The sequence below is a fragment of the Protopterus annectens genome, chromosome 3.part0 (assembly GCF_019279795.1).
Source record: "Protopterus annectens isolate FY-2018-M chromosome 3.part0, PAN1.0, whole genome shotgun sequence".
NCBI classification, from domain to species: Eukaryota; Metazoa; Chordata; order Ceratodontiformes; family Protopteridae; genus Protopterus; species Protopterus annectens.
In genome coordinates, this window is record NC_056731.1 from 1,560,477,569 (window position 1) to 1,560,500,758 (window position 23,190).

General features: G+C 38.5%; 1 protein-coding gene across 1 annotated transcript in view; it reads right to left on the minus strand.

Annotated features, from left to right (window-relative positions):
* Positions 1 to 23,190, minus strand: part of LOC122797120 (vomeronasal type-2 receptor 26-like) — a 121,857-nt gene that overhangs the window by 89,800 nt on the left and 8,867 nt on the right. Inside the window, exon 3 of the mRNA XM_044065916.1 lies at positions 9,097 to 9,315. Coding sequence (XP_043921851.1) covers positions 9,097 to 9,315 — 219 coding nt within the window. The remainder of the gene's footprint in view (positions 1 to 9,096; positions 9,316 to 23,190) is intronic.

Consider the following 23,190-nt stretch of genomic DNA (forward strand, 5'->3'; position numbering starts at 1 on the left):
AAAGAGATCATCATCTCTCTCTACTGTTCTCTCATTAGACCAGTCATTGAGTATAATGCCCCATTTGGCATGTACCTCACTAAACACCTGCAACAGCTGGAAAGGCCACAAAAGTACCTCATGAAGAGGATCCTAGGCCTTAAACATATGCTCTACATGGACAGACTCAAAAAACTCCAGCTTTTCTCTGTTTCATATCATCTATTAAGAGGCAATCACTGCTTGACTTACAAAGCCATGCCTGACCCAGCCCTGTTAGAAATGTTACATTTAAAGAAATCCCAGTCCCTCCACACCGCACACTCCAGGGACCTCAACCGCATTACCACAATCAACAGAACATGGTGGAGGGACAGGTTCGTAACCCAGAGACTACCCATGCTCTAGAATAGACTTCTCATACATGTCAAGCAGAGTACCTCACTGGCCCTTTTCAAGAGAAATCTTGATGAGTGGATGGGAAACTGAAAGTTCACCCCGGGGATCACTCCAGTGGCTCTACTTGATTGAGGCACCAAGAACTAACAGCAGCATGATGTCAGGGCACTTCTATGGGCTAGGCTTGTAAAGGCTCCAGGGCCATTGGCATAGTAAACACCTATGAACCTATGTATATTGACTCTCCACTTACCACTGATTTTTAGAACAGATCAGATCAAACAGTTCATCTCTGTTATAGTAATCCTATCCACCGAGGTGTCTAGAATGCTTTGGATATGAGCACAAGATGCTGTTGGAATTCTGTTTTGATATGAATACACTAGGTCCTTACTAGGGTCAGATGGCACCTGGGTAACATAAAGGTCAGTTAAGCCAAGGTTAAGGGTCTCTCTTGCAAACAAGTCAGTGTATGCTGACAGATATAGAGAAGATAGGGTAGCTGACTAAACATTTAATGCATTATGTTTTCTTTCTCTTTGTCTGCCTCTCAGCTACTGGATGTCTGAACAGCCTGGCTGATATCAGTGCAGATTTTCCCCCTCCCTCTGCCTTGCTTGATGGCTTCCCTACCTTCACACAGCTGACCCATTCATTCTGACAGAATGGAAGTCAGGTTTTCTCAGGCTAAGTGAGAGCCCTTTGGTCCTTTTTGTGATCCAGGTGAATCCCTTTCATCCATCTATTCCTCAGTGAGAGTGGGTTGGTAGGGAATGGGTCATCTTACTGGTCTGGGGAGAGTTGCCTACCCTGTGTCTTTGAGAGCACAACCCTTCCCCCCTTTGGTGCCCCCCCACCCCCGAGCCCACAGTTGCAGCCTTCTGTGGGGAAACATTCTTTTGCATGCCAATGTTCCCTCAGCTGCATAGTGTGAAAGCACTATAACAGACCATACTTGGCCAGATTAGAACTTCAACAGGAAAACTCTAACTGCTCCTGCTAGGTATCACCCATATGGTGAACCATGGCTGCCTCCTTCTCCCCAGGATGGAGCTGGCAATGGCTATCCACTTCCATCCTCTTCAACTAGTTCCTATGAGCATCTGAGCATCTACACAAAATGGGGTTAACTGCTATCCAGTCAGAATTTTCTCCTTCTGCAACACAGAGCTGGCCTGCTTAACCTCACTGTGGAATTCTGGGAATGGCAAATTCCTACCAATTCCACTGTATCCTCAATCATATCACAGTTTCAGAATCAACTCTGCACATCTTGTTTGCCCATTGTATGAGTCATCATCAGATAACCCCTATTAGCTTTACATGAATATGCTTTCTTGTTGTTGAGAAGACACATTTCCAGCAGCAGAATTAATTTCTTTGGCATGGATATAATTTCTGCATCCATTTCATTGTTTTTTATTACATTTTATGGTGCCTCACAAATTGCAAAAACAGTTAGTTACAAATTATAGGACTTCCTTATAATAGCACCCATCTCAAAGTCACCCTTTGCAGATGGTTTCTGCTGTTGGGTTATTCACTGAGATATGCATTAATCAGATGCTGTTATCCAAACAGGCTATAGATTATACATGTTAATCCCATGTCATTCAGACACTAGTTAAGGGCAAACAGTACAGTTGATCAACTATTACTTATCAATTATTTATATTAGCCTACAAGGAGCAGTCAGTGGCATTACCTTGAATTTCTGTAGTGACCTCATCCACTATGGTCTGTGCATCCTGACTTCAGTTTTTTGGAGTCAGATTAAAGGGCTATGATCCAACTTCCTTCTTTTATTTACTATTTTAACATTTTAATTGAATTATCACTTATGAGACAGGCAAACATACATTTACATAAAAGAAAAAAAAATATTAACATGTTCACAGTTACAAACATTGCACATCACATATATTCTTCAGTACACTTATCATCAATCCATCATTACATAAGTTGCTCAATTCCTGCCTCCCTTAAACCTCACTCATAGTAGGTTCATAGGAAGTTACTAGGCTATTGACCCAAGGGTCATTCTAAGCCTAGTCATTTACACTCAACAAGAAAGAAAACCTTGTCAATGTCCAAGATTATTTTTAGTAATGACTGCCCATGTCCAAGAGGGATGTGGGAACTATCCCTGGCAAGAATTTCCGGTTTCCAATCCATTCATCCAGGCTATGTTTAAATAGAGTCATAGAGGTGCTCTGTTTAATATGAATTGGTAGCCTATTCCAGAAAAGTGGCAACCTGTGTGAGAAGAATTTACCTCTTCAGCATGTCCTGTTTAAATTGAAGGACAGGTTTAGGTCCCTGGGGTGGGTAATTCTCCTCTAAAACTCTTCAACACTCCTCCTCCAGAACATTATTCTGCATGTATTGCTCCCACAATTTCCTTTTTTTTTATATAATTTGCTTTTACCCTTTTCTAAAGATCCTACTTCCAGTTCTTTGATCTCATTTACAATAGTCACTACTTCAAATGTGGTTGGTTTAGACATTGATTTCATTTTTCTAGTAACTGTTTTCTGGAAGCCACCAGAATTAAACTTAACAAGGCCTTACTATGTCTAAACAATTCAGATCCTTTATCTTGGCTCACAAAATAATTTCCTTAGTAGCACCCATTTGTTCACACAGTATTTCTAAGTACTCTGTAGGGAATTTTTAAAGTCTACCACCTGTATACATTCCCAAAACAAATGTCCCCACTTACCTCTTTCGTCCCCATGACACCTGCAACATTTGTCATCTACCTAATGAAAAATACTTTGGAGTCTGCTTGGGATATTAAAATACCTATGAAGTATTTCCAAGCAAAAATCCTAAATCTTCTATACTTTGTTGCATATTTGGGAGCCATACATGTCTTCCCATGGTTTCCTTGTAAAATGCTTATCCAGTCTCTGTTTTAAATCTTTTCTAACCTCTGTTGATGATTCCTGTAGTTATCATGCATATTTTATATGCCCTACTAATTATCCCTTTTTAACAGCCACATCTGTTCTCGAATCAACTACAAACTCTACCAGAGTAGGACTTTCCCTTAGGACTCCCCTAGCCCTTTCTCTTTGCCTATGCTCTGATATCAATCCCTGATAGGGAAGGCAGTCTCTAGTTTGCAGTCCAAATGTGTTCTTGGCCTCTTCCCATTCTATTACCCCCCCTCTCAAGTTATTTGATCTTAATACCTTGGTTCTTTTGCCAGTTTTCCCAGGAAATTCCAGCCCCTCTCGCCTACTCTCTGTACTCCTAAATGCAATCATCACTATTGGCAAAAATCTCCTTTTTCCTTTCTTGTGTTGGTGTAGATATTTTCTGCTAGTTTATGAATATAATATTCTGCATGGCTCTTGTTATTCTCTTTAAGGATCGGCATCCAAAATTCCACTCTATCCTTATTTCTTGAATTTCCCCCTACTTCATCATCCCCTTTCACTTTTAATTATAACTTTCTGCTTGTATTATGTATATGAGTCTTAACTGTGCAGCTTTAAAATATCCCTTCAAATCAGGTAATCCTAAACCACCTTGTCCAGTTTGAAGGATTGACTTATACCACTTGACTCCTGCCTTCTTCCCCTCCCAGACAAAATCCTTCAACTTGCAGTTAATTGATATCCACAACTTCTCCTCTGGTTGATAAAAATATGCCTGACCTGTGTAGAAAACTGGAAGGACTATAAACATTTTCACTGCTTGTATCTTGATATATGTATATATATATATATATATATATATATATATATATATATATATATATATATATATATATATATATATATATATATAAACAAGAGCTTCCAGTTTAGCACTTTTTGTATTTTCTTGTATGTAGTCTCTTCCCACACATCCTTAGCTGCCATAGCAGAATCCTTTTTAACCAATACTCCTAAATACTTCATTTCATCATGTCCCCATAAATTTGGGTAGTGCTATACCAATTCATGTGTGGGTACATAGTTTACAGCTACAGCCTTTGTTTTATCTTCATTAATTTTATATCCAAAAAGATCCAAAACTGTCTCAGAATGTTCCACAACACTAAAATGGCCACTTCTGGTTTTATAAGGTACAAAATAATATCATCTGCAAATAAAGCCAACTTTTTTTGTTTACCATAACAATTCTATCCTTCAGTTGCTGAGTCTCTTATTTTTTTTTTGCCAATGGCTCTAAATGTAATGTAAATAACAAAGGGGAAAGAATACACCCATGCTTGGTTCCTGTGTTCAGATACAGCTTATCAGAGAGGAGCACTCCTTTTAAAATTTTCCCTCTGATCTGTCATATATCCTCCTAATTAACCTTATTATTGGCTCAGGGAATGCAAATACTTCCATTGCCCTACTCAAAATCCCAGCTTACTCTGTCAAATGCTTTCTCTGCATTGAGACCCAACAACAACTGCTGTATTTTCTTACATTCTGCTTCAGTATCATCACTGCTCTATTAGTGTTGTCAAATGTTTGATACCCTTCCACAAAACCACATTAATTCATAGCCATCAGTTTTAGCAACACCTTTGTTATTCTTTTAGTTATTATAGACATGAACACTTTATAATCATGGTTTAAAAATTGAAATGGGTGCATATGAAGCTGGGTCTGATGGGTCTTTACCGTTTTTAGGTATTATAGCCACTACTGTATATATATGTGTGTATCCTAAAAAATGCATGCCATACTTGGTTGAATATATATTTTTAGGATACACACATATATACACTGATTTGTATTTGTATCTGTCATGATGGTTTGAAATACTGGGCAATGTATGATTACAATGATGATTTAGTACCATTTATAAGGATATTATTTGAAATCATTATAATTAATATTAATAGCTGATAATGACGCTATATTTTTCTACCTTATGTATTAATATGGTATATGATCATTATTTTTCATTTTGTTTATATTAACATGTGGTTATCATACAAATATATATACCAGTTGTATTCATATTTACAATTTTCTATTTCTTGAATACCAAGGTATGCTCATTTACATATACATAGAGTATGTTACTGGCTTATCACTATGGAATCTGTATGCACATATGATTTTTTTCAAAACTTTGGTTTTTATCTTTGAAAATATGATATAATATTTATATTTCTGGCACTAAATGTCACTGGTCGTATGCCTTGCAACTAAGATGGTATATGCATTTTGATACTCCATCCATTAGGTGGTGCTGCACCACTGCTTCTAGGCAATCAGTATAAATGCAGGCTGTTTTATTTCACATTAAAAATTTTTTTGTATCCATTGATAAAGGCTGAATAGCCGAAACCGGTCTGGATTTGGAGAAATAATAAATTAATCTTCATTATTGTGTGGTCACTATCGTTCTTGCTGGTCGTTGGTGGTTTTACGTTGTTGGTTTGACCTTGCACGCCATCCTTGTGGAGCGCTTTGTTTGCTGATAAAATAATGGAACTCATGGCTAGAATTCTGGTTGCTACCCCTGAGTAAAGAGGAGAACTTACAGATTAAAGCTACACTGGAATATTGTATATCAAAATGGTCTCCCTGTAATTGGCAGTAAATCAACAGACCATATGGCTATAAGACTGCACATCATCCACTAATAGTCGTAAGCAGTCAATACAAACCATGCAGGATAGGCTTATCTCAACAGAGGATCAGTATCACAGAAGTAATTCAAGACGAGTGGGCTTCAATTAATGTATACAGAAAGGAGGCTTAACTACCCTTTTAGAATTCCATTTAATGAAAGCATTACATTTATCATCAGTGCATCTTATTACTATTGAAAGACCAAACCTATCACTTGGGCCTCACAGCAACCCTGATGGCTCACCGAGACAGATAATTTTAAAAGTATTTAATGAAAATTATATAAGGCTATTATTTGCAGCAGTAAGAGTAAGTCACCCATTTATAGTGTATCACCAGAGAATTTCTAATATATCAGAATTTTCCCCCTAAAACCAGAAAGACAAAACATGCCTTTGTAGAAGTCAAACAAATATGTTAGAAAAATGACAACCTTACCTACACCAGCCAGCTATTCTTAACATCAAGTGGAACAATCAGCTAATTCCCTTTAGTTCAAAAGATGCAGCCATGGCTTTTTTGCAGTCATAGTTGTCTTCCAGAGTGGTTACTAATCAGCCCCATTCTACAGGCAAACCTACTCCTTTAAATTCTGAACCAACTGACAATCCACCCCCAAAAAATCAAAGAAACCAATGGCTCCTGGGAAATTTGCTGCTGTGTATCTTGAGAGGTAACCAAATCACCGTTATCAAATAGTCTGTTAAAAATCCAGTCAACCTCAAAACCTTGGCAGTCCTGCAATACTAAGAAAGCAATCTGCCAGGCAGCTGTTCCCTGACTCGATGGAATATGTGGAGGAAATTTCTTCCCAAGATAAAGCAGTAAGCCACAATCTAACAGGCTCTACAGCACAATCTAGAGGTGCAGCTTCCTCATCTAAAGAAATTTCAATGCTTCCTTATTGCAGACAGAAACTGATAAATATGTCCTGCCAAAAAGGTATCCTTTAAGCTAGGAAAATCAGTTCAACACACAAAAGGGGTCTCATAACTGAAATGGCAACAAAACAAATTGGAGCTGTTCTTAATGTATGTTGATTTTAACTGACAGCATTTAGAAGATATTTGCTGGATCATTGTTGACCCTGTGTGTGCTGCAGGGCTGGACCTTATTTTAGCAGCAGATTATAATTGCTTGGTTATATATTTGTTTAATTATTTGTGGATTTGTACTAATATTTCATTTCCTTTTTCCTGTATTGAAGGGCATTATCATAAGAGCACTCGAGGAGATTAAGACATTTCCTCCTCTTTAGAGTATTGTTTCACCACAACACCTACAGCTACAGATTGCATACTTTTTACATGGATCTTAATAGTAGGTGTCATACTACAAATTGAGCAGTTGCTGCATATTTCACAGATTATTGGTTCTTTGCCTAGTGTATTCTTTTGCAGTGATTGTTTAAATATGCTAATACTTATATCTTTGAACGTGTGTGTGGTCTCCTATTCGAAAAAGTAAATCTGGTTAAGAAAAGAAGGCTGTGACATGCTTTTTTTGGACAGGAGTATAAAATAGCGACAAAGCATGTAAGAATTTTATAATTGTTTTTGGAAAGGGAATCTTCTTCATAGTCATAAATCCAAACAAGGGGTACCGTAATACTGGAAGTAAATTCAATGTTTAACTGACATCTGGAACAAAAGTTAGTGGATAACTAAGGAAGGTATGATATTTGTATATTGTCTTCCCCTTCAGTTCCCCTTATTTACAAATAACACTTGGAAAGTTTTTCACCATGTTTTTTTTTCACATTTTAAAACAGCTTCCAATCTCCACCCTCAGTTCTGTAAGTTTCACTCATCTCTAACTTTCTCGATATTATCAACAGTTTCACACAAATCTTGCATGCATTGTTTAACATCACCTTTATAGATCACATTGCTAGATTACTTATTGTTGCATTCTAGCCACTGTACATGACAGTGTGTATTTATATAACCTTGCATGTGCTATGTTAATCTCTCTCTCTCACTTGCTTCCATCCAGACAGCATCTCTGTAAATGTATGCCTTCCTGTCAGCGTGTGTTGTTATATGAAGTTAAGTAAATGAAAGTAAAATAAATGTTGTAACCCAATGTGAAGTTTCTGTCTCCCAGCACACAATACCCACACAGGGGAGTGTGTGATGACCTTCTTCCAGTTCATTAGTTTTAAACTGCACAGTATTCTTTAACATTTACGTTACTACCAGGAAACAAATAATTGTTCCATGGATAAATATCCTTCTTTTTGTTGCACAGTTGCAGAAATTTCATCATCAGTCTGTCAGTTTCAAATGTTAAATCACAAAAAGTCTCTGTCACAAAATTGCGTATCTCATAAGTGAGGGCATTGCATCCAAGACTAACGATATTATAACTCCTGTACTCGACCCTCATCAGACAACTAATAGAGTACAATGTTCCCTTTTGCGTGTACCTCACCAGACACCTACAGCAGCTGGTGAGACCACAGAGGTTTCTCACCAAGAAAATTCAGGGCCTCAAAAACATAACCTACATGGAAAGACTGAAAGCCCTATCACTGTACTCTGTATCCTACAGACTGCTGAGAGATGACTTGTGCCTGGCCTACAGAGCAATCTTTGACCCTGCACTAATAAAAATGCTGCACATCTGCAAATCAAGTAGGACAGGAGTCACTCACTCCGAGGATCTCAACCTAGCTGTGACATTAACAGAACATGCTGGAGAGACAGATATATCTCCCAGAGATTGCCATTTCTCTTGAATAAACTCTCAATTTACGTGAAGCAGAGTTCTTCAATAACCCTATTCAAGTGCAACCTAGACAACTGGATGGGAGAACATAAATACACACCAAGGGTAGTATCTATGTCCCTCATGCACAGGGGCAATCGGTGCTGATCATAGACTTGCTCTGCAAATAACGACCATCTAACTAAGGTCAATTAGGAAACACAGATAATAGCTAAGCTTGTAAAGGCCCTACGGCCATTAGCCTAGTAACCTTCAATGAACCTATTAATCTATGTATAAAAAGACCAGATTCCTTACCAAATTGCCCCATACATAATATCTGTCTATTACAGTGTCATTTTTGCTCTTATTCTTACAGTTGGTCTTGTCTTCTTTTTAAAAAAATAGTTTTACTTACAGCTTGTTGCTGCTCTCCTTTTTGCCTGCTGTGACTGCTGCATACATTATCTGCTGCCACAAAAGCAGACCCTTTCTCAGTTTGTTGCTGCTTTCCTCTTTTCCTTTCTGTCACTGCTGAATAAGTTTTAACTACTGAATTCTCTGCTACCACATCACCTGGTTCCTTTTCTAAATTACTATCCTCAGCACTTACGAAAAAGTTTTCTGCCATCTCACCCTATGAAACAGGAGAACTGTTACTGAGACCATCCTGCTCAATTATTTTGACAGAACATCATTTGTAAGCTCTTCTGATGCCAGTTTTGTTATCTGCACGACTCCAACAGACTTGCTTACTTCCTTCAACATGGAGACAGCTAAATGTTGCTTATTTGTAACATCCACCACACAGGAATCTTTATTCACATTTTGAAGCTCCATATTGAGCAATGTTTTCCCCAAATTCTCAAGTTCCACTTCCAAACTCTCCAAAGTTTTCTTTCCTCCTCCATGCTGATGCTTTCCTTAGGCCTCTTCCTTGCTGCAATAGGAGCCCTGTGGCACCATCTAGAAGCTCCAAAGAGTAGGTGAAGTTACCCGATGCCCTTGATAAATTTTCCCTAGTAGTATAGATATCACCTTGTGACTTTTGTGAAAATATGCTTCTGGCCTAGTGAGACTAACCTGGTTAATAAATGGTAAATAAATACATGTAAGTAATTAGCAGTAATTATTATGGCAATCTGTTGTAATTTTGAGGTATGTAAGTGTGATCTTTGGATATATGGGAAAAAAAAAACAAAATAGAGAGGAGCAGCAAGTGATATACATTGCTGATCTATGTTAAAGTTATTTTTTTTGTTGGGGTTGTGATTCCTCCTGTATCTTCAACAAGAGGGCAAGCCCCCTCCCCTGAATTTGCATATACTAACTGTGAGATCACTATATCTCTGAGAGATGGAAATCTTGATTTAATAAATGTAAGTCCACATTTTTAGTCATGCACTGTCGTAGTTCCTAGACTTGCACTAATGAGTCTAATCACATCAGATATTTGCCACTTATTGCTCCTATTGTAGTAGCGTTGCATATCACAAAACACTATATTTGGATTAGTAATCTTAATAAGTAGTAATGCTTGAAAAAAAATAATGAGATCAGCAACCAGTAAGAGTAATAACATTGGTACCAATAGTTTTAAGTGCATAGACATTGTTTGCAGGGCTCCTGTATTTGGGGTGGAAGAGTACGTTAGTGACCTTTGCCCAAGATGTCAAAAGAATAATCATGTTCCTGCAATCCAGAGCAAATCAGAAGATTGTAGTACATGTAAATGACATATTTTGTAAGGAAATTAGATTGTTTCAAAAACTTCTGGAAAATTCTTCACAGATCTGGAGAAAATCTATGATCATGGTTTGAGTATGACTGCTCAAGGCCTGTGTAAAAGAAAGGAAGAGATGAAGTCAGAAATCTGTGATTAGAGAGTACAGAGAAATAAATATGGTACATTTTTGTGGAAAGCAAAGGCTGGAATGAAGGGGAGAAAGGATCTGCATTAATCTGGGGTAAATAAAAGTGAAGATGTTATGGAAAAAACACATACAATCTGTGCAAAACAGGATGTTTTGTGGAGTGTGTAACTTCTTGGGACTGGAGCTAGTAAATGCATTACAAAAGAAGAAGGCTTGGAGCAGTGAATGATTTATAGATGCAAATAATGAATAGGTGATGTCTGACTCCAATGCACCTGAAGATGTTAGGTGATACAGCAACCAGAAACATTTGGAAGTTAAAGGGGAAGGAGATGGTTGACTACATATGTGGTGAGAGTGAGGAAGTGAAGGAAATCTGATATTGCTTTGGAGCAGTACTTGAGGAAGTTTACAAAAGCGTGGTTCTAAATGGAGTAGCTTTTCTGTTTTATAGGTGGACAGTGGGCAGCTGGTTGAGCTGCAGGAAAGGTAATGTTCATGAATGAATGGATTGAGGAGCAGATACCTGGGCTGGACAACCTCTAGCCACTTAGAGGGCACAAAGGGAAATCCACAGAATGGATTTTGAAGGCACTAATAGGAAATAGAAGAGTTGAGTGGAAGAGAAAAGGTTAGCATCAGTAAAGAGATAGCCAGCAGAGCAGGACAGGAGGTAAACAGATCAGCAAGTGGGAACACTGAGTGGTGATGGGGAAGACATTTTAGCAACTAATTGTTTCCAATGGACTGGAATCATGGCCAAAGGGCATAAGTAGGATGTTTTGTTTACTCATTTGCATTGACTCTGTCATATGTCCTCATGGGAATGTGCTGCCCTATACTACTAGGACTGTATTAATGGATGGAAATCTTTAATGATGCCACATCCAGTGCACAGCAGCATAGACATGTGAGTTAGGAACATGTTAACAGTGGTGTGGTACAGAGGCCATTGTATTAATACTGGGGCTAAGGGGAGAAATTACATTGCTACGGTATATATACTATTTATTTGATTTCTGAATTGTATGAACATGTTTCACAAAATCCAGTAAATATGAATTAGAAAATGTATTGCATTCAAGGTTTCTGACACAATTTTAAGGCTGATTGCAAATAGGAATAGAGCAGAAGGATGGTGGAAATGTGGTATTTACATTTAGAAAGTTCAGGTGAAGATTATTGGATGATAACACTGGGTATGTCAATGCTGTAAAGCGCTACTCAGTCAAACAAAAGAGCCATATACCATCTAGTCATCCATCCATCTATGCATCCATTCATTCACCAATTTTCTAAACTAGTTTTCTTGGTGAGCTAACTGGTAGTAACAAGTTGAGCAAATTAGACTAGAGGTGCCTATCACAGCAATAATCTCCAGCTCATCTGTTGGATCTTCGGGTATTACCAAGCAAGATGAGATTTATTAACAATCCTAAATGTCCTATGTCTGCCCTGGAGCCTTTTCTCAGTGATGTATGTCTGGTAAGCCTCCTATGGAAGGTGCCTTGTGAATACCCCCACTAGCTGTCTAAACCATCTTAACTGACTTCTCTCATCTGAGAAAATCAGTGGTTGTACTTTCTGTGCATCCTGAATTGTTTTGCACTTCATTCTGTCACAAACTCTGACCCCAGCTACCCTGCAAAGGATCCTTGTTTTAATTGCATGTATCTGTGATCTCTTCATTCTGATCTCTTTCCAAACGTTTTTGACCATAGGTGAGGAAGTGGGCATAAAGTGAATGGTAAATTGGAAGCTGTTTCCAATGACTAAGTTCTTGCTTCACCACCACCACAGTTTGCTATAACGTGCATGATACTGACACCAATGTACCCATCCACTGGTCAATCTCCCAGTCTCTTTCACCTTCACCTTTGAATAAGACCCTAAAAACTCAAACTCCTTTAATAGAAGTAGCCACGTTCCCCTCTTCTACACAAGGCAGTCCCTTTCTTCTGAGAGAGAATAATGACCTCCCATTTGGAATTGATAATTTTCATTCCATCCACTTCACATATGGCAGAAAACCTCTCCAGTGCATGCCAGAAATCACAGTCACTTGTGGCTAAAACAATAGTATTATCTGAAAAGCAACAGAAATGCAACCCTTATGTTCCCAAACTGAATGGTCTCCAGACTTTAGCTGTGATAGCCTGTCCAGGAAAATGTATGAACAGGAGGGAAAATAATATGATGCCTTGGATAAATGTTATACTCACCATGAATATATTTAATTCAGCATAATGAATGTGGACAGGACTCTCACTCCTTAAATACAGGGCTGAAATCCATGTAGTAGTGGACCTGAGACTTTATTTTTTGTTGTACATCCCACAAGAAATTCTGGATGACAACCTTTTGGCTGAAATGCTCCGAGCTGTGTATTTGAGTTCTTACTAGAGCCTGATTTATCCTATTTTTTACTGGATTTGAGTCCTTTCTTCAGTCTCTTCAAACACAAGGAAAGCATGTTTTAATCACTTCTGTTATTTAATATCTGGAGACAACAGTTTTTTTTTTTATTTCTATTTTTCAGTACATATTTCTAATTGGGCACAACATAGGGTGGCTGTGTTTGGGGCCATATTGGAAAATTGCTAGTGATTATCTAATGAGAACGGATAATTATCATTGACATAGGAGAAAATTGTATTCTGAATGGCTATTTTGGTTTTCTAGTTTATTATATATTGCACTGGTTCATACCTTCTAAGTGTTCCTGATTTTGGCTCAACAGTTTTATAACACCACAGTCCGGATTACACATTCTTCTTGTGATCAGTCAGGGGACCTCCCCACCTTGCTGGTGTTATCTGCACTTCACAGATGCCTTTTTTTTCTCATGTCATCATTTTATGCAGAATAGGAAGGGCAGACCACTCATTTCTCCTATTACAGTTTTCACTTTTCCTTTCCCATTTAGTACATCAGTGGTGTGAAATCTGGCTTTTTCTGACGTTCATAGTTTTGACTCCGCTGTAAGAATAGTTCACACACACAGTAATCAAAACAAAACAAAGGAAGAATGTATATGATGACTTCTGTAAAAGGGATAATGCCAATTTAAAGCTTTGAGAGTGTAAGACAAGAGGATGAATTATTAGAGTTGTAGACTTCTTTTACTTCAAGAAATGAATGCTAGTTCACATTTTCTTATTCTGTCATCTTATCAGTATTTATATTTCAGAAAGGGCACCTGATTATTTTTGAATTTGTCTTTGATTCTGTAGGTAAAAGGTTGAGAGCTATGAAATGATTTACAAGTTGGGGCAGTCTGTGCACCACTGCTGTAGGTAACACTTTTCAATAGATGTTTGGCCACTGGCTAACACATTCAAGTATTTCAGCATTGCTGTATTGTTGATTATGTATGGCTGCTGTCAGTTACTAGTTGAGCATGTCATTGTTGTTATATAGTTGTAATTTGAGTGTGTTTGTTTTGGACCACACTGCACCCTTTAGTGTTACTATACTGCTACTAGTTCAGCATAGGTTCCTTATTGCTGTAGCAGTTGCTGTACCAGCTTTGTTATTCTCACATAATGCGTGCATAGTTTGTGCGGCTATGCTAAACCTCTCCTAGCTGCCCAAAATTGTGTATTTTCTTAGTCTAGTTTGTTTTATACACGCTACACCAGCCAAGCTTTGAACAGTATACCTTGAACTCTTAAAACAAACTAAATCCAAGACTCACCAAAGCATAATAGATTAAACCTGCTTCTATCCCTTCTGTACCCACTAACAATACATTGTCCTCTCAAACAGTGAGAAAACTGCCATATGCTCAGTACTACTTCGACTAGACAGAAATAATTCAGTCTGTGAGATGTGCAAATATCTATTCAGCATGAAATCATCTATCTCACCCAATAAAATGGCCTGTAAGCAGTTCATACCATGACAACCCACATTTTCATCAAAGCCACACTGTACTGATATATGCTGAGGCTGTAAAACGGTCACTACCAGAGCCCCCTACAATTGCGAAGATATGTCTCAGTAGCTATCTCACGCCACATCAGCACCATTCTCATGTGTAGTAAATGGCCACCATGAGGTACACCACAAACTGTCTAATATCTGCAATTCCATGAGTAAAACAGTAATTTCTCTGTAATTGATGACTCTGTTGTCAGGCACACACACTCCACACCCACAAGACTGGACAAAGGCAGGTCAGTTATCTTTCTGATGCTAAAATCCAAGATATCTCAAGAGCTAGGCATGGTTAGTTATCTTTCTGATGCTAGGATCCATGATATCTCAAGAGCTCTAAAGTCCTTTTCACCTGATCAATATAATTATGATCTCGTGGTAGTCCACATAAGCATGAATGACTTTTTATGCACAACCCTGAGAGACATACAAATAAGCATGTTGGATCTAACATTCCATACATCCAATGCAGACCAGACAATGGTCCTGTGTGTAATCCTTTCTTCACCCACAATGATACATATGTACAAAGACTACATGATTGGCTTCAACAAATGGCTCAGTAGTACTTGGCATTCTTGAGGGTCTAGTAAGTGTCAGCATGGGATGAGATAATTGACAGTCTGACGATTCACTAAGGATAACCTCCACCTCTTGTTCCATGGCTAGTGCATATTGGCTAAAGACCCTGTTGCCTCCACAATATCTTGTTAGACTGATTCTAGATATCCCACTGCAGCAGATATGAATGTAGCCATTTCTAGCCTGGAAATGGACCATATAAAACTAACTCTTCTCAACACTAGAAGTCTTAACAACAACTTACCTGGTCTGGAGGCTCTCCTGGAACTTGAATGCTTACACGCCTGTCCAATTACTAATTCTTCATTTCAATACAAAGATAGTACTCTAGCCATACCTGAACTTTGCAGCCACTATGCATTTAGGCCTGATGGAAACAGTGGTAGTGTTTTAATTTTTCTCAAGGACTATATCACCTCTAGACAGACTCCCAGAATCCCACAGACTTAACTCACTGAACTCAAACTCACCCTGCATGAAACAAATTGTTATCTTATAGTATGATACCTTCCATCTCTCAATAAAATGCAGCTAAAGCCTCAAGTCATGTATATCCAGAGATTCTTAGACTTAGTAAAGAAAAATTCCTTGGAATAAATAGTCAACAAACCAAATAGATGACATAATGTTCTTGACCTGGGTCTGATTAATATAGCTACTACGTGTACCACCGCTCTAGTATTTCAGCTCCTGGTTATGTCTGATAATAATCTTGTTACCTTCTCTTTCAAAATATTTAAAATTCCTGTAGTCTATAACTGTGAACTGACTTCAAATAGAGATGCCTGCTCAAATCTATGAGAAACTGTCCACAAAAAATGACCTTGACAAGACCTGCTATTTATATGAATTAGTTTTATTCCCATGTAGATAGTTGATTGGACATTACCATCCATAATAGAACCAAACAGAATGGGAAGTTTAAGAAAAAACACCCTGGTAGTCTAGCAGCTTAAATAAACTAGCAAGAGAAAAAAATCTTAAATCATACAACAAATCTAAAACTCCTCGTAGTAAAGACTGTATTAAAAATACCAGTAAGAAACTAATAACTGCAATGAGGGTTAATAAGGCAAATCATAAACTTAAATTAGCTTTTGAAGACAAGCATAATTGTGTTCATTGTTAGTTATCTTAGGAATCTGAGAAATAACAATGAACAGTGTCCTGAACTTATCTAACATGGCACCACCCATTCAAACCCTGTAGACATAGCAAATATGCAATCATTTACTGCAAACTTTACCACTGAATCACCTGTCTTAATTCCACAAATTCCCAAATACTTTACACCTCCTAATATAGGTTCATAGGTTCATAGGTTGGTACTAGGCTATCGGCCCTAAGGCCTATACAAGCCTAGCCATAACAATTCCCTGGAAATTTCTTCCCACAATATTTACTTCTCTGGGCCCCGATCTAGCAGTGCGACTGACATGATCCCCGGGATGAATTTCCTATCTCCCATCCAGTCATCAAGGTTCCTTTTGAAGAGGACCAATGAGGTGCTCTGCTTGACATGTATGGGCAGTCTATTCCAGAGTATGGGGAGTCTCTGGGTCAGGAACCTATCCCTCCAACATGTTTTGTTCATTGTGATGATAAGGTTTAGATCCCTGGAGCGTGTGGCTCTGAGGGATTGGGATTTCTTTAAGTGGAGCATGTCCAACAGCTCAGGATTTGACATGGCCTTGTATGTTAAGCAGAGATCGCCTCTGAGTAGACAATATGCCACAGAGTATAGCTGGAGTTTTTTTAGATGGTTAGCATATGGCATCTGCTTTAGGCCTGTGATTCTTTTAGTGAGGTATTTCTGTGGCCTTTCCAGCTGTTGCAAATGTCTTGTGAGGTACATACCAAATGGGGCATTATACTCTATAATGGGTCTAATGAAGGATGAGTACAGTGGGACAATGACCTCTTTTTTTCTGGATGAAAAGCCCTTAGTGATGAGGTGTGCCACATAGAAGGATTTCCTGACTGTTATGGCGATGTGGTTATCGAAAGTCACAAGAGAGGACATACTAAAGGTACTTCCTATGACTAAATGTGCTAATTGCCTGGATGCCTAATAAATGGCATCAAGCATGCCCTTGGGAGCCCCTACTTACATTGCTTAAGCTTGCCTTAGCTACAGGATTTTTCCATCAAGTATGGAGAACTATGCTGGTGATGACCCTGTGCAAGGGCAGCTCTACCACAGATCGGGAAACTGTAAACCTATTAGCCTAACTAGTCTGATTTGTAAAGCCATGGAATGGAACAAATCGGACCTTATTAAGTATATCAGAATTATTAACAGGCTAAACCTTCATCAGTTTAATTAGTTTCCACTCACTCTAAGAAACATTGTAAACACAAAAGCACAAACAAGAGAATACCTAAAAAAATACATGGTTCTGTACATGCACAACTCCTGGATTATAAATGTCTTGCCACTTACTATTTCCTGTTCTTTCCAAGCACTATACCCTTAGTTGTTGGTCCAAAATCTCTTCCTTGTCCCTTCTACCTATCCTAAAAATTCTCTCTTACCTCTTAATACTAATCCTGCATTTCCTTCTTTTCTCTCTTTCTACCAAGTTCTTTTAAAAATATGTTTCATACCTTTATAGATGCTGCTATTAATTAATGATACTCTATTTAAATGGTGTATTTGTTGATTACTTGTATACCTTTGTTTTACAATGTTTTTTTTTTTTTTTTTGCAGAGTTTTTCTCCCTGGAAAAGGTTTCATGACTCATTACATTATGTGACTCCTATTTATGATACTCTGTTAAATGCTGTATATTTGTTGATTACCTGGACACCTCTGTTTACTTTATCTTTATGTAATGTTGGAATTTTTCTTAAGCTTTTCTCTGCAAGTGTCCACTGAAAATAGGCAGCCTTCAACACAGTTCAAGTATCCTGGTAAACAAATTAAATAAATAGATAGACAGATAGACAGATAGTTAATTAAGTTAACTTCTTCGGTGGTCATTCCAATCACAAAATGTAACTAGATCTGGCCAAAGCATTCAGCACTCTACCCCATGCTGGCATCATTAATAAGCTAAGTGCCATAAAAGTAGAACCAATCATTGTGAGGTAGCTAGCCAGATGACTGAAAGATATAGTTATGGTTTTAGCCACCACTTCAAAAAGTATGGTGTGCCCCAGGACTCAGTACTAATTCCCCTCTTTTTAAGCATCTACTTGTCTCTGATCTCCAGACCAGGAATCAAGACATTCTGTTAACTTAATCTGCAGATGACTATAAACTAAATGTTATTGTCAAATCTCTGTCTGATACCCATTCACTACAGCACAAACTAACCCTCTTAAACATGTGGCCTATTGCAAATGGGCTAAAACTAATTCCAAGACAGTGTAGCATTATCACATGTGGTAAAACAGCTCTCTCCCTATGTATACAGTATAACCAATATTCCATTGTGAAATGTTAATATAGTCCAGGGTCTTGGAAACGGGGTCAATAATTCCCTCTCTGTCAACCATCCTGCAGTAACAGAAATCCTTCTGTTTAGTATAACTATTAGTTAAAGGCATATCATCCACATCAAAAGATGTTATCATGCCTCTGTATCCATACCTAAATAGACCAATTATTGACTACAATAACCCTCTTGGAATGTACTTTAATAGACATATTAAACAAGTGGATAGGTTTCAAAGGTCCCTAACCAAAACATTTGCTAATCTGAAATTGTGCACTACCAGGAAAGGACTGAAGTGCTAACTTTTATTCAGTTTCTTATAGGCTGTTGCAGGGTCATTTATGCTTTGCATTCTTCACCATTAAGGACCTCCTTGATCTCCTGTATCTTCAAAGTTCAAATAAGTCCACCAGTACCAGAACTAGGGACTTAAATCTTCACCATCATATACATAACATGAAATGGAGAGGCACATAATATGCAGCTCCTTTCCTACCTCTGGAACAGACTTACCCTGAGTGAAGTGACACTCTAGCATACTTCAAATTAAACCTGGATTTCTGGATTGGCACCCATAAATGTGCTCTATGACTGATGTGCTTTGCCATTCTTGAGAAGAAGGTGCAGCATGAAGATAGGTATTGGCAAGGTGTACATGGTCTTGTGACTGAACAGTCTTGGATTTCCTGTGAACCTATAGTCATATATGCTTTCTCCATTTTCAAAAATGACATGGAAATAGTACTGGTTAGCTAACATGCCACATCAAATATCCTTGTAAGAACTATTCCTCAGCCAGTATGGACTCTGCATTCCATCTCCAAAATCAGAGGTTTGACTACTGGATAAAATTTTCTTTCTAACACATCAGCATAGGGTAATAACTGTGATCTCTATACATAGAGCACATCCTCCTGTACCTCATATTGAAAATGGGAACTACAGGAAAAGATTGTTAGCATTCCTAACAATGTTGAAATGGCAAACCAACTATGACACCCTAACAATGTCCAGTGCTTTCAGCATTTCTAGCCAGATTCATTAATTCCCATAACTTTGACACAGTGGAGATGTTTAATCACCACAATAACATCATCTACAAAAATGTACAAAAGCCTATGAGCTGCTTCTGGTGCTGCTACCTTAGGGCAGGGAATGCCTACAGGATTCAGAGGTTCTAAAATGTGTAGCTTTTCCCAGCAGCAATTGTATCCAGTGAAAGCTGGCTTTTCTCCACCCTTTCTGAAGACAGCCCTGCCAATGTTTCACATTTCCTTAATGAGCATGGGATAGTATGCCACAGCCTGTACGAAGATATCCAAAAGTCAGTCTTTATGCTCTTGCCAAACTCTTTCTGTGTGTGGACATTCTGTTCAGTGACTACACCACCCCAAGTACTGAGGTATTGAACATATTCTATTCAGGATCTAATTCTCCAAAGTTCTCAGGTATATGGAAAGGATTCATATCAATTTTCTGAAGGTAGTTTTGGCAATTGTAAAAAATTTGAAAAATGTTTGCCAAAATGACCTTTAGTGAACATCTGATGAAACCTTTGTTTTTTTGTGGTGGTGGACTGTGTGGAGGGACACCCCCAAAGTCTATACATAAAAATAAGCTCTACTGTTGGCTAAGATGGTTTTGGCCAAAGCACTTCAATTTATTTCTGAATGATGGTACTGAGCTACACCAATCATGTAGCACTGGAGTACTTCAGAAATTAAGTATTAGCACTCATAAAAAGAATGCTGGTACCGAGGCTTGCACCCTCTGAGATCTTGCATCTATGGTAATTGCCTCTTTCACCCCATTTTAAGTATGCTTCTGGGTCATAGCGTATCTTCTAAAAATCTGGCATTCCCATTTCTCCCTTCTGTCTCACTAGTCTCAGCCTGTTGTGTGCAAACCTGCTCCTTTTTTCCTTGATAAAGAAATCTACCTCATATTCTGTGTCTCCACAATCTTCAACCAGGTTCACTGTACTATGCCTCAGATACAAATACAACACCAGTATTGCAGTTAATATACATCTACCCTTCCCAAAGAGTCCTCACTTTTCCTGACCACGTCTTACATACTCAATATCTTTACCAACTCTTTCCATTTGTGATTCCTTATTTCCCTTTATAGTTGGCTACACTTTGTCTTCTAATTATTTATCTCCACATTTTGAGCAAGGCAAATAAATGTGGTGCTCCCTTTTATGCTTACTACAATATTCAGTGATTTACTAAGGCCATACATTAATTAAACTTGATTTCTTATCAAAATGGTCATACAATATCCAAATTTATAATGACATCTAATCTTCATCTTCTAAGAGCAGCACACTATTATCCACAATAAAATGTACATAACGCCTCCTTTTTATACCCCCATTCACAATTATTACAGTTAACCTCTGCATTTTCTCCTTTACCAGTAAAATTAAATGTGTCAATAAAAAGAGCTATTGCTATATTTCTCTCTCTAAATGAGCAACGTTAATCTCACCACTATTAATTCTAATTTCTGATCCTGGATATCGGCAAAGCACTAGTGTACCTTGCAGAAAACATACATTCCCCGACTCCTGACAAAGGGTTTCAAATAAGAGCGCCCAATTAATAGAGTCAAAGGCATTTTGCACAGCCATCAAAGTTATACCTGATCTTTTCCCAAGCATCCTTTCTTTCCAGTTCAACAAAATATATCAGGGATCTCCAGTGGTCCATAGATATGTATTTCTTAATAAAACCTGTTTGCTCAGCCCTCAACACAAGCAGTAGCATTTTACCAGTCTGTCTTCCAGTATCCTTGCAATTTGTTGTAATTTCTTGTTTTATTTTTCTGTACTGATATTATTTTCCTACACCTTGGCTGAACCAGAATATGTTTTTGGGATCAGTGTTCTATTCAGATTAACAAACTGAAATAACTAAATAGTCATCATCATCAGCCTCCTTTTTCCCATTTTTTCTACATGGGGTCGGGGTATTGTGTTAACTGTCGCCAACGCTCTTGATTCGGTGCCACACTCCTGTCTTCATCACTCATACCTGACTGTTGCAGATCTTCTTTCACACAATCCATTGACCTCTTTGCTGGATGTCCTTGCTTCTTCTTACCTTCTTCCTGTCTGTCCCAAATTTTCCTCAATAGATTTTCTTCTGCTTTTCTGCACAATAGTCCAAACCACTGTAGTCTGTTCTCCTTGATCTTTTCTGCAATTGGAGCTACTTTGGCTTTTGCTCTTATGTCCTCATTTCTTCGTTTGTCCCACAGTGTGCATCCTACCACCCTTCCCAGGCACTTAATTTCCATCACCCCTAGCTTCTTCAACTGTTCAGCCTTTACTGCCCAGGTTTCTGTACCATACAGTAGTATGTTCACACCACAGTCTTCTACACCTTACTTTTCAGCTTCTTTGGCATTCTTCTGTCATAGACTACACCTGACACTCTATGCCAGTTGCCTGCAGCCCCTCTGATTCTAGTTTTGATCTCTTCATTCAGACTTCCCTTCTCCTCAACCACCCCTTCCAGATACTTGAAACTGTTTACCTGTTCCACTGTCTTCCCTTCTATCTCTATTCTCAGCTTCTTCTGATTTCCTCAGTTTGCTGCCATTACTACTGTCTTATCTGTGCATAGTTTCATCCCATGTGCCTTCAGCTTTGTGGAAGTTCTAGCTCAAAGTCTGCCTGTAAAGCCACATCGTCTGCCTACAGCAGCTTTGTTGATCTGTTCCCTGTGACCTGTTTGCTGATGTAGTCTATCATCAGTATGAACAGCAGTGGGCTCAGAGCTGAAACCTGGTGTAAATCCATTCCCACTAGGAACCCTTTTGTGAGGCCAAACACTGTTCATACTTGAGTCATTGGGTCCTTGTACATAGACTGCACTAATTCTACTAGTGTTTCTGGGACTTCAAACCACAGCAGTACTGCCTAAATCAGCTGTCTTGGGACCTTGTCATATGCTTTCTCCAAGTCTAGGAATGCCCAGTTGGACTCTCTCCTCATTTCTAGCTTCTTCTCAAGTATCTGTCTCACTGCAAACATCGTGTCAATTGTGCTGCATCCTGAACTGAATCCGAACTGCTTATCTACCATCTTACATTCTACTATTCTGTGTATCCGTTTATCAATCACCCTCTCCAGAACATTCATGCAATGTGATAGAAGTCTGATGCCTCTGTACTGCCCACAGTTGTGGATGTCCCCTTTGTTCTTGTACACTGGCATGAGTATACTTATTCTCCAGTCATCTGGGATGCGTCTTTCTCTCCACCCTGTAATCAGTACCCTCAGGAGCCATTTCTCCCCTATCTCACCCATCATCTTTACCATATCTGCTGTGACCTTATCTGAGCCTGCCATTTTCCCTGACTTAATTTTCCTTAGTGCTATTCTTACTTCTTCTAGGGTGGGATCCTGTTCTTCTCCTCTCGTCATATGCTGTTTCTGGGGCAGTACAGGGGATTTTTAATTCAGAAGCTGCTGGAAATACTCCTTCTATCTGCCTTTGATGTCTTGTGGACTGGTGAGTAGGTTGTTGCTGGCATCCCTTTTGAAGGGTGTCTGACTATCTTCTTTGTCTTTCTGTCTTTGCCTTGCAACCTGATACAGTTCCTTTGTGCCTCTTACTGAGTCACATTCCAGATGTTGGTAGAGTGCCGCCGGTGCCCTATTCTTT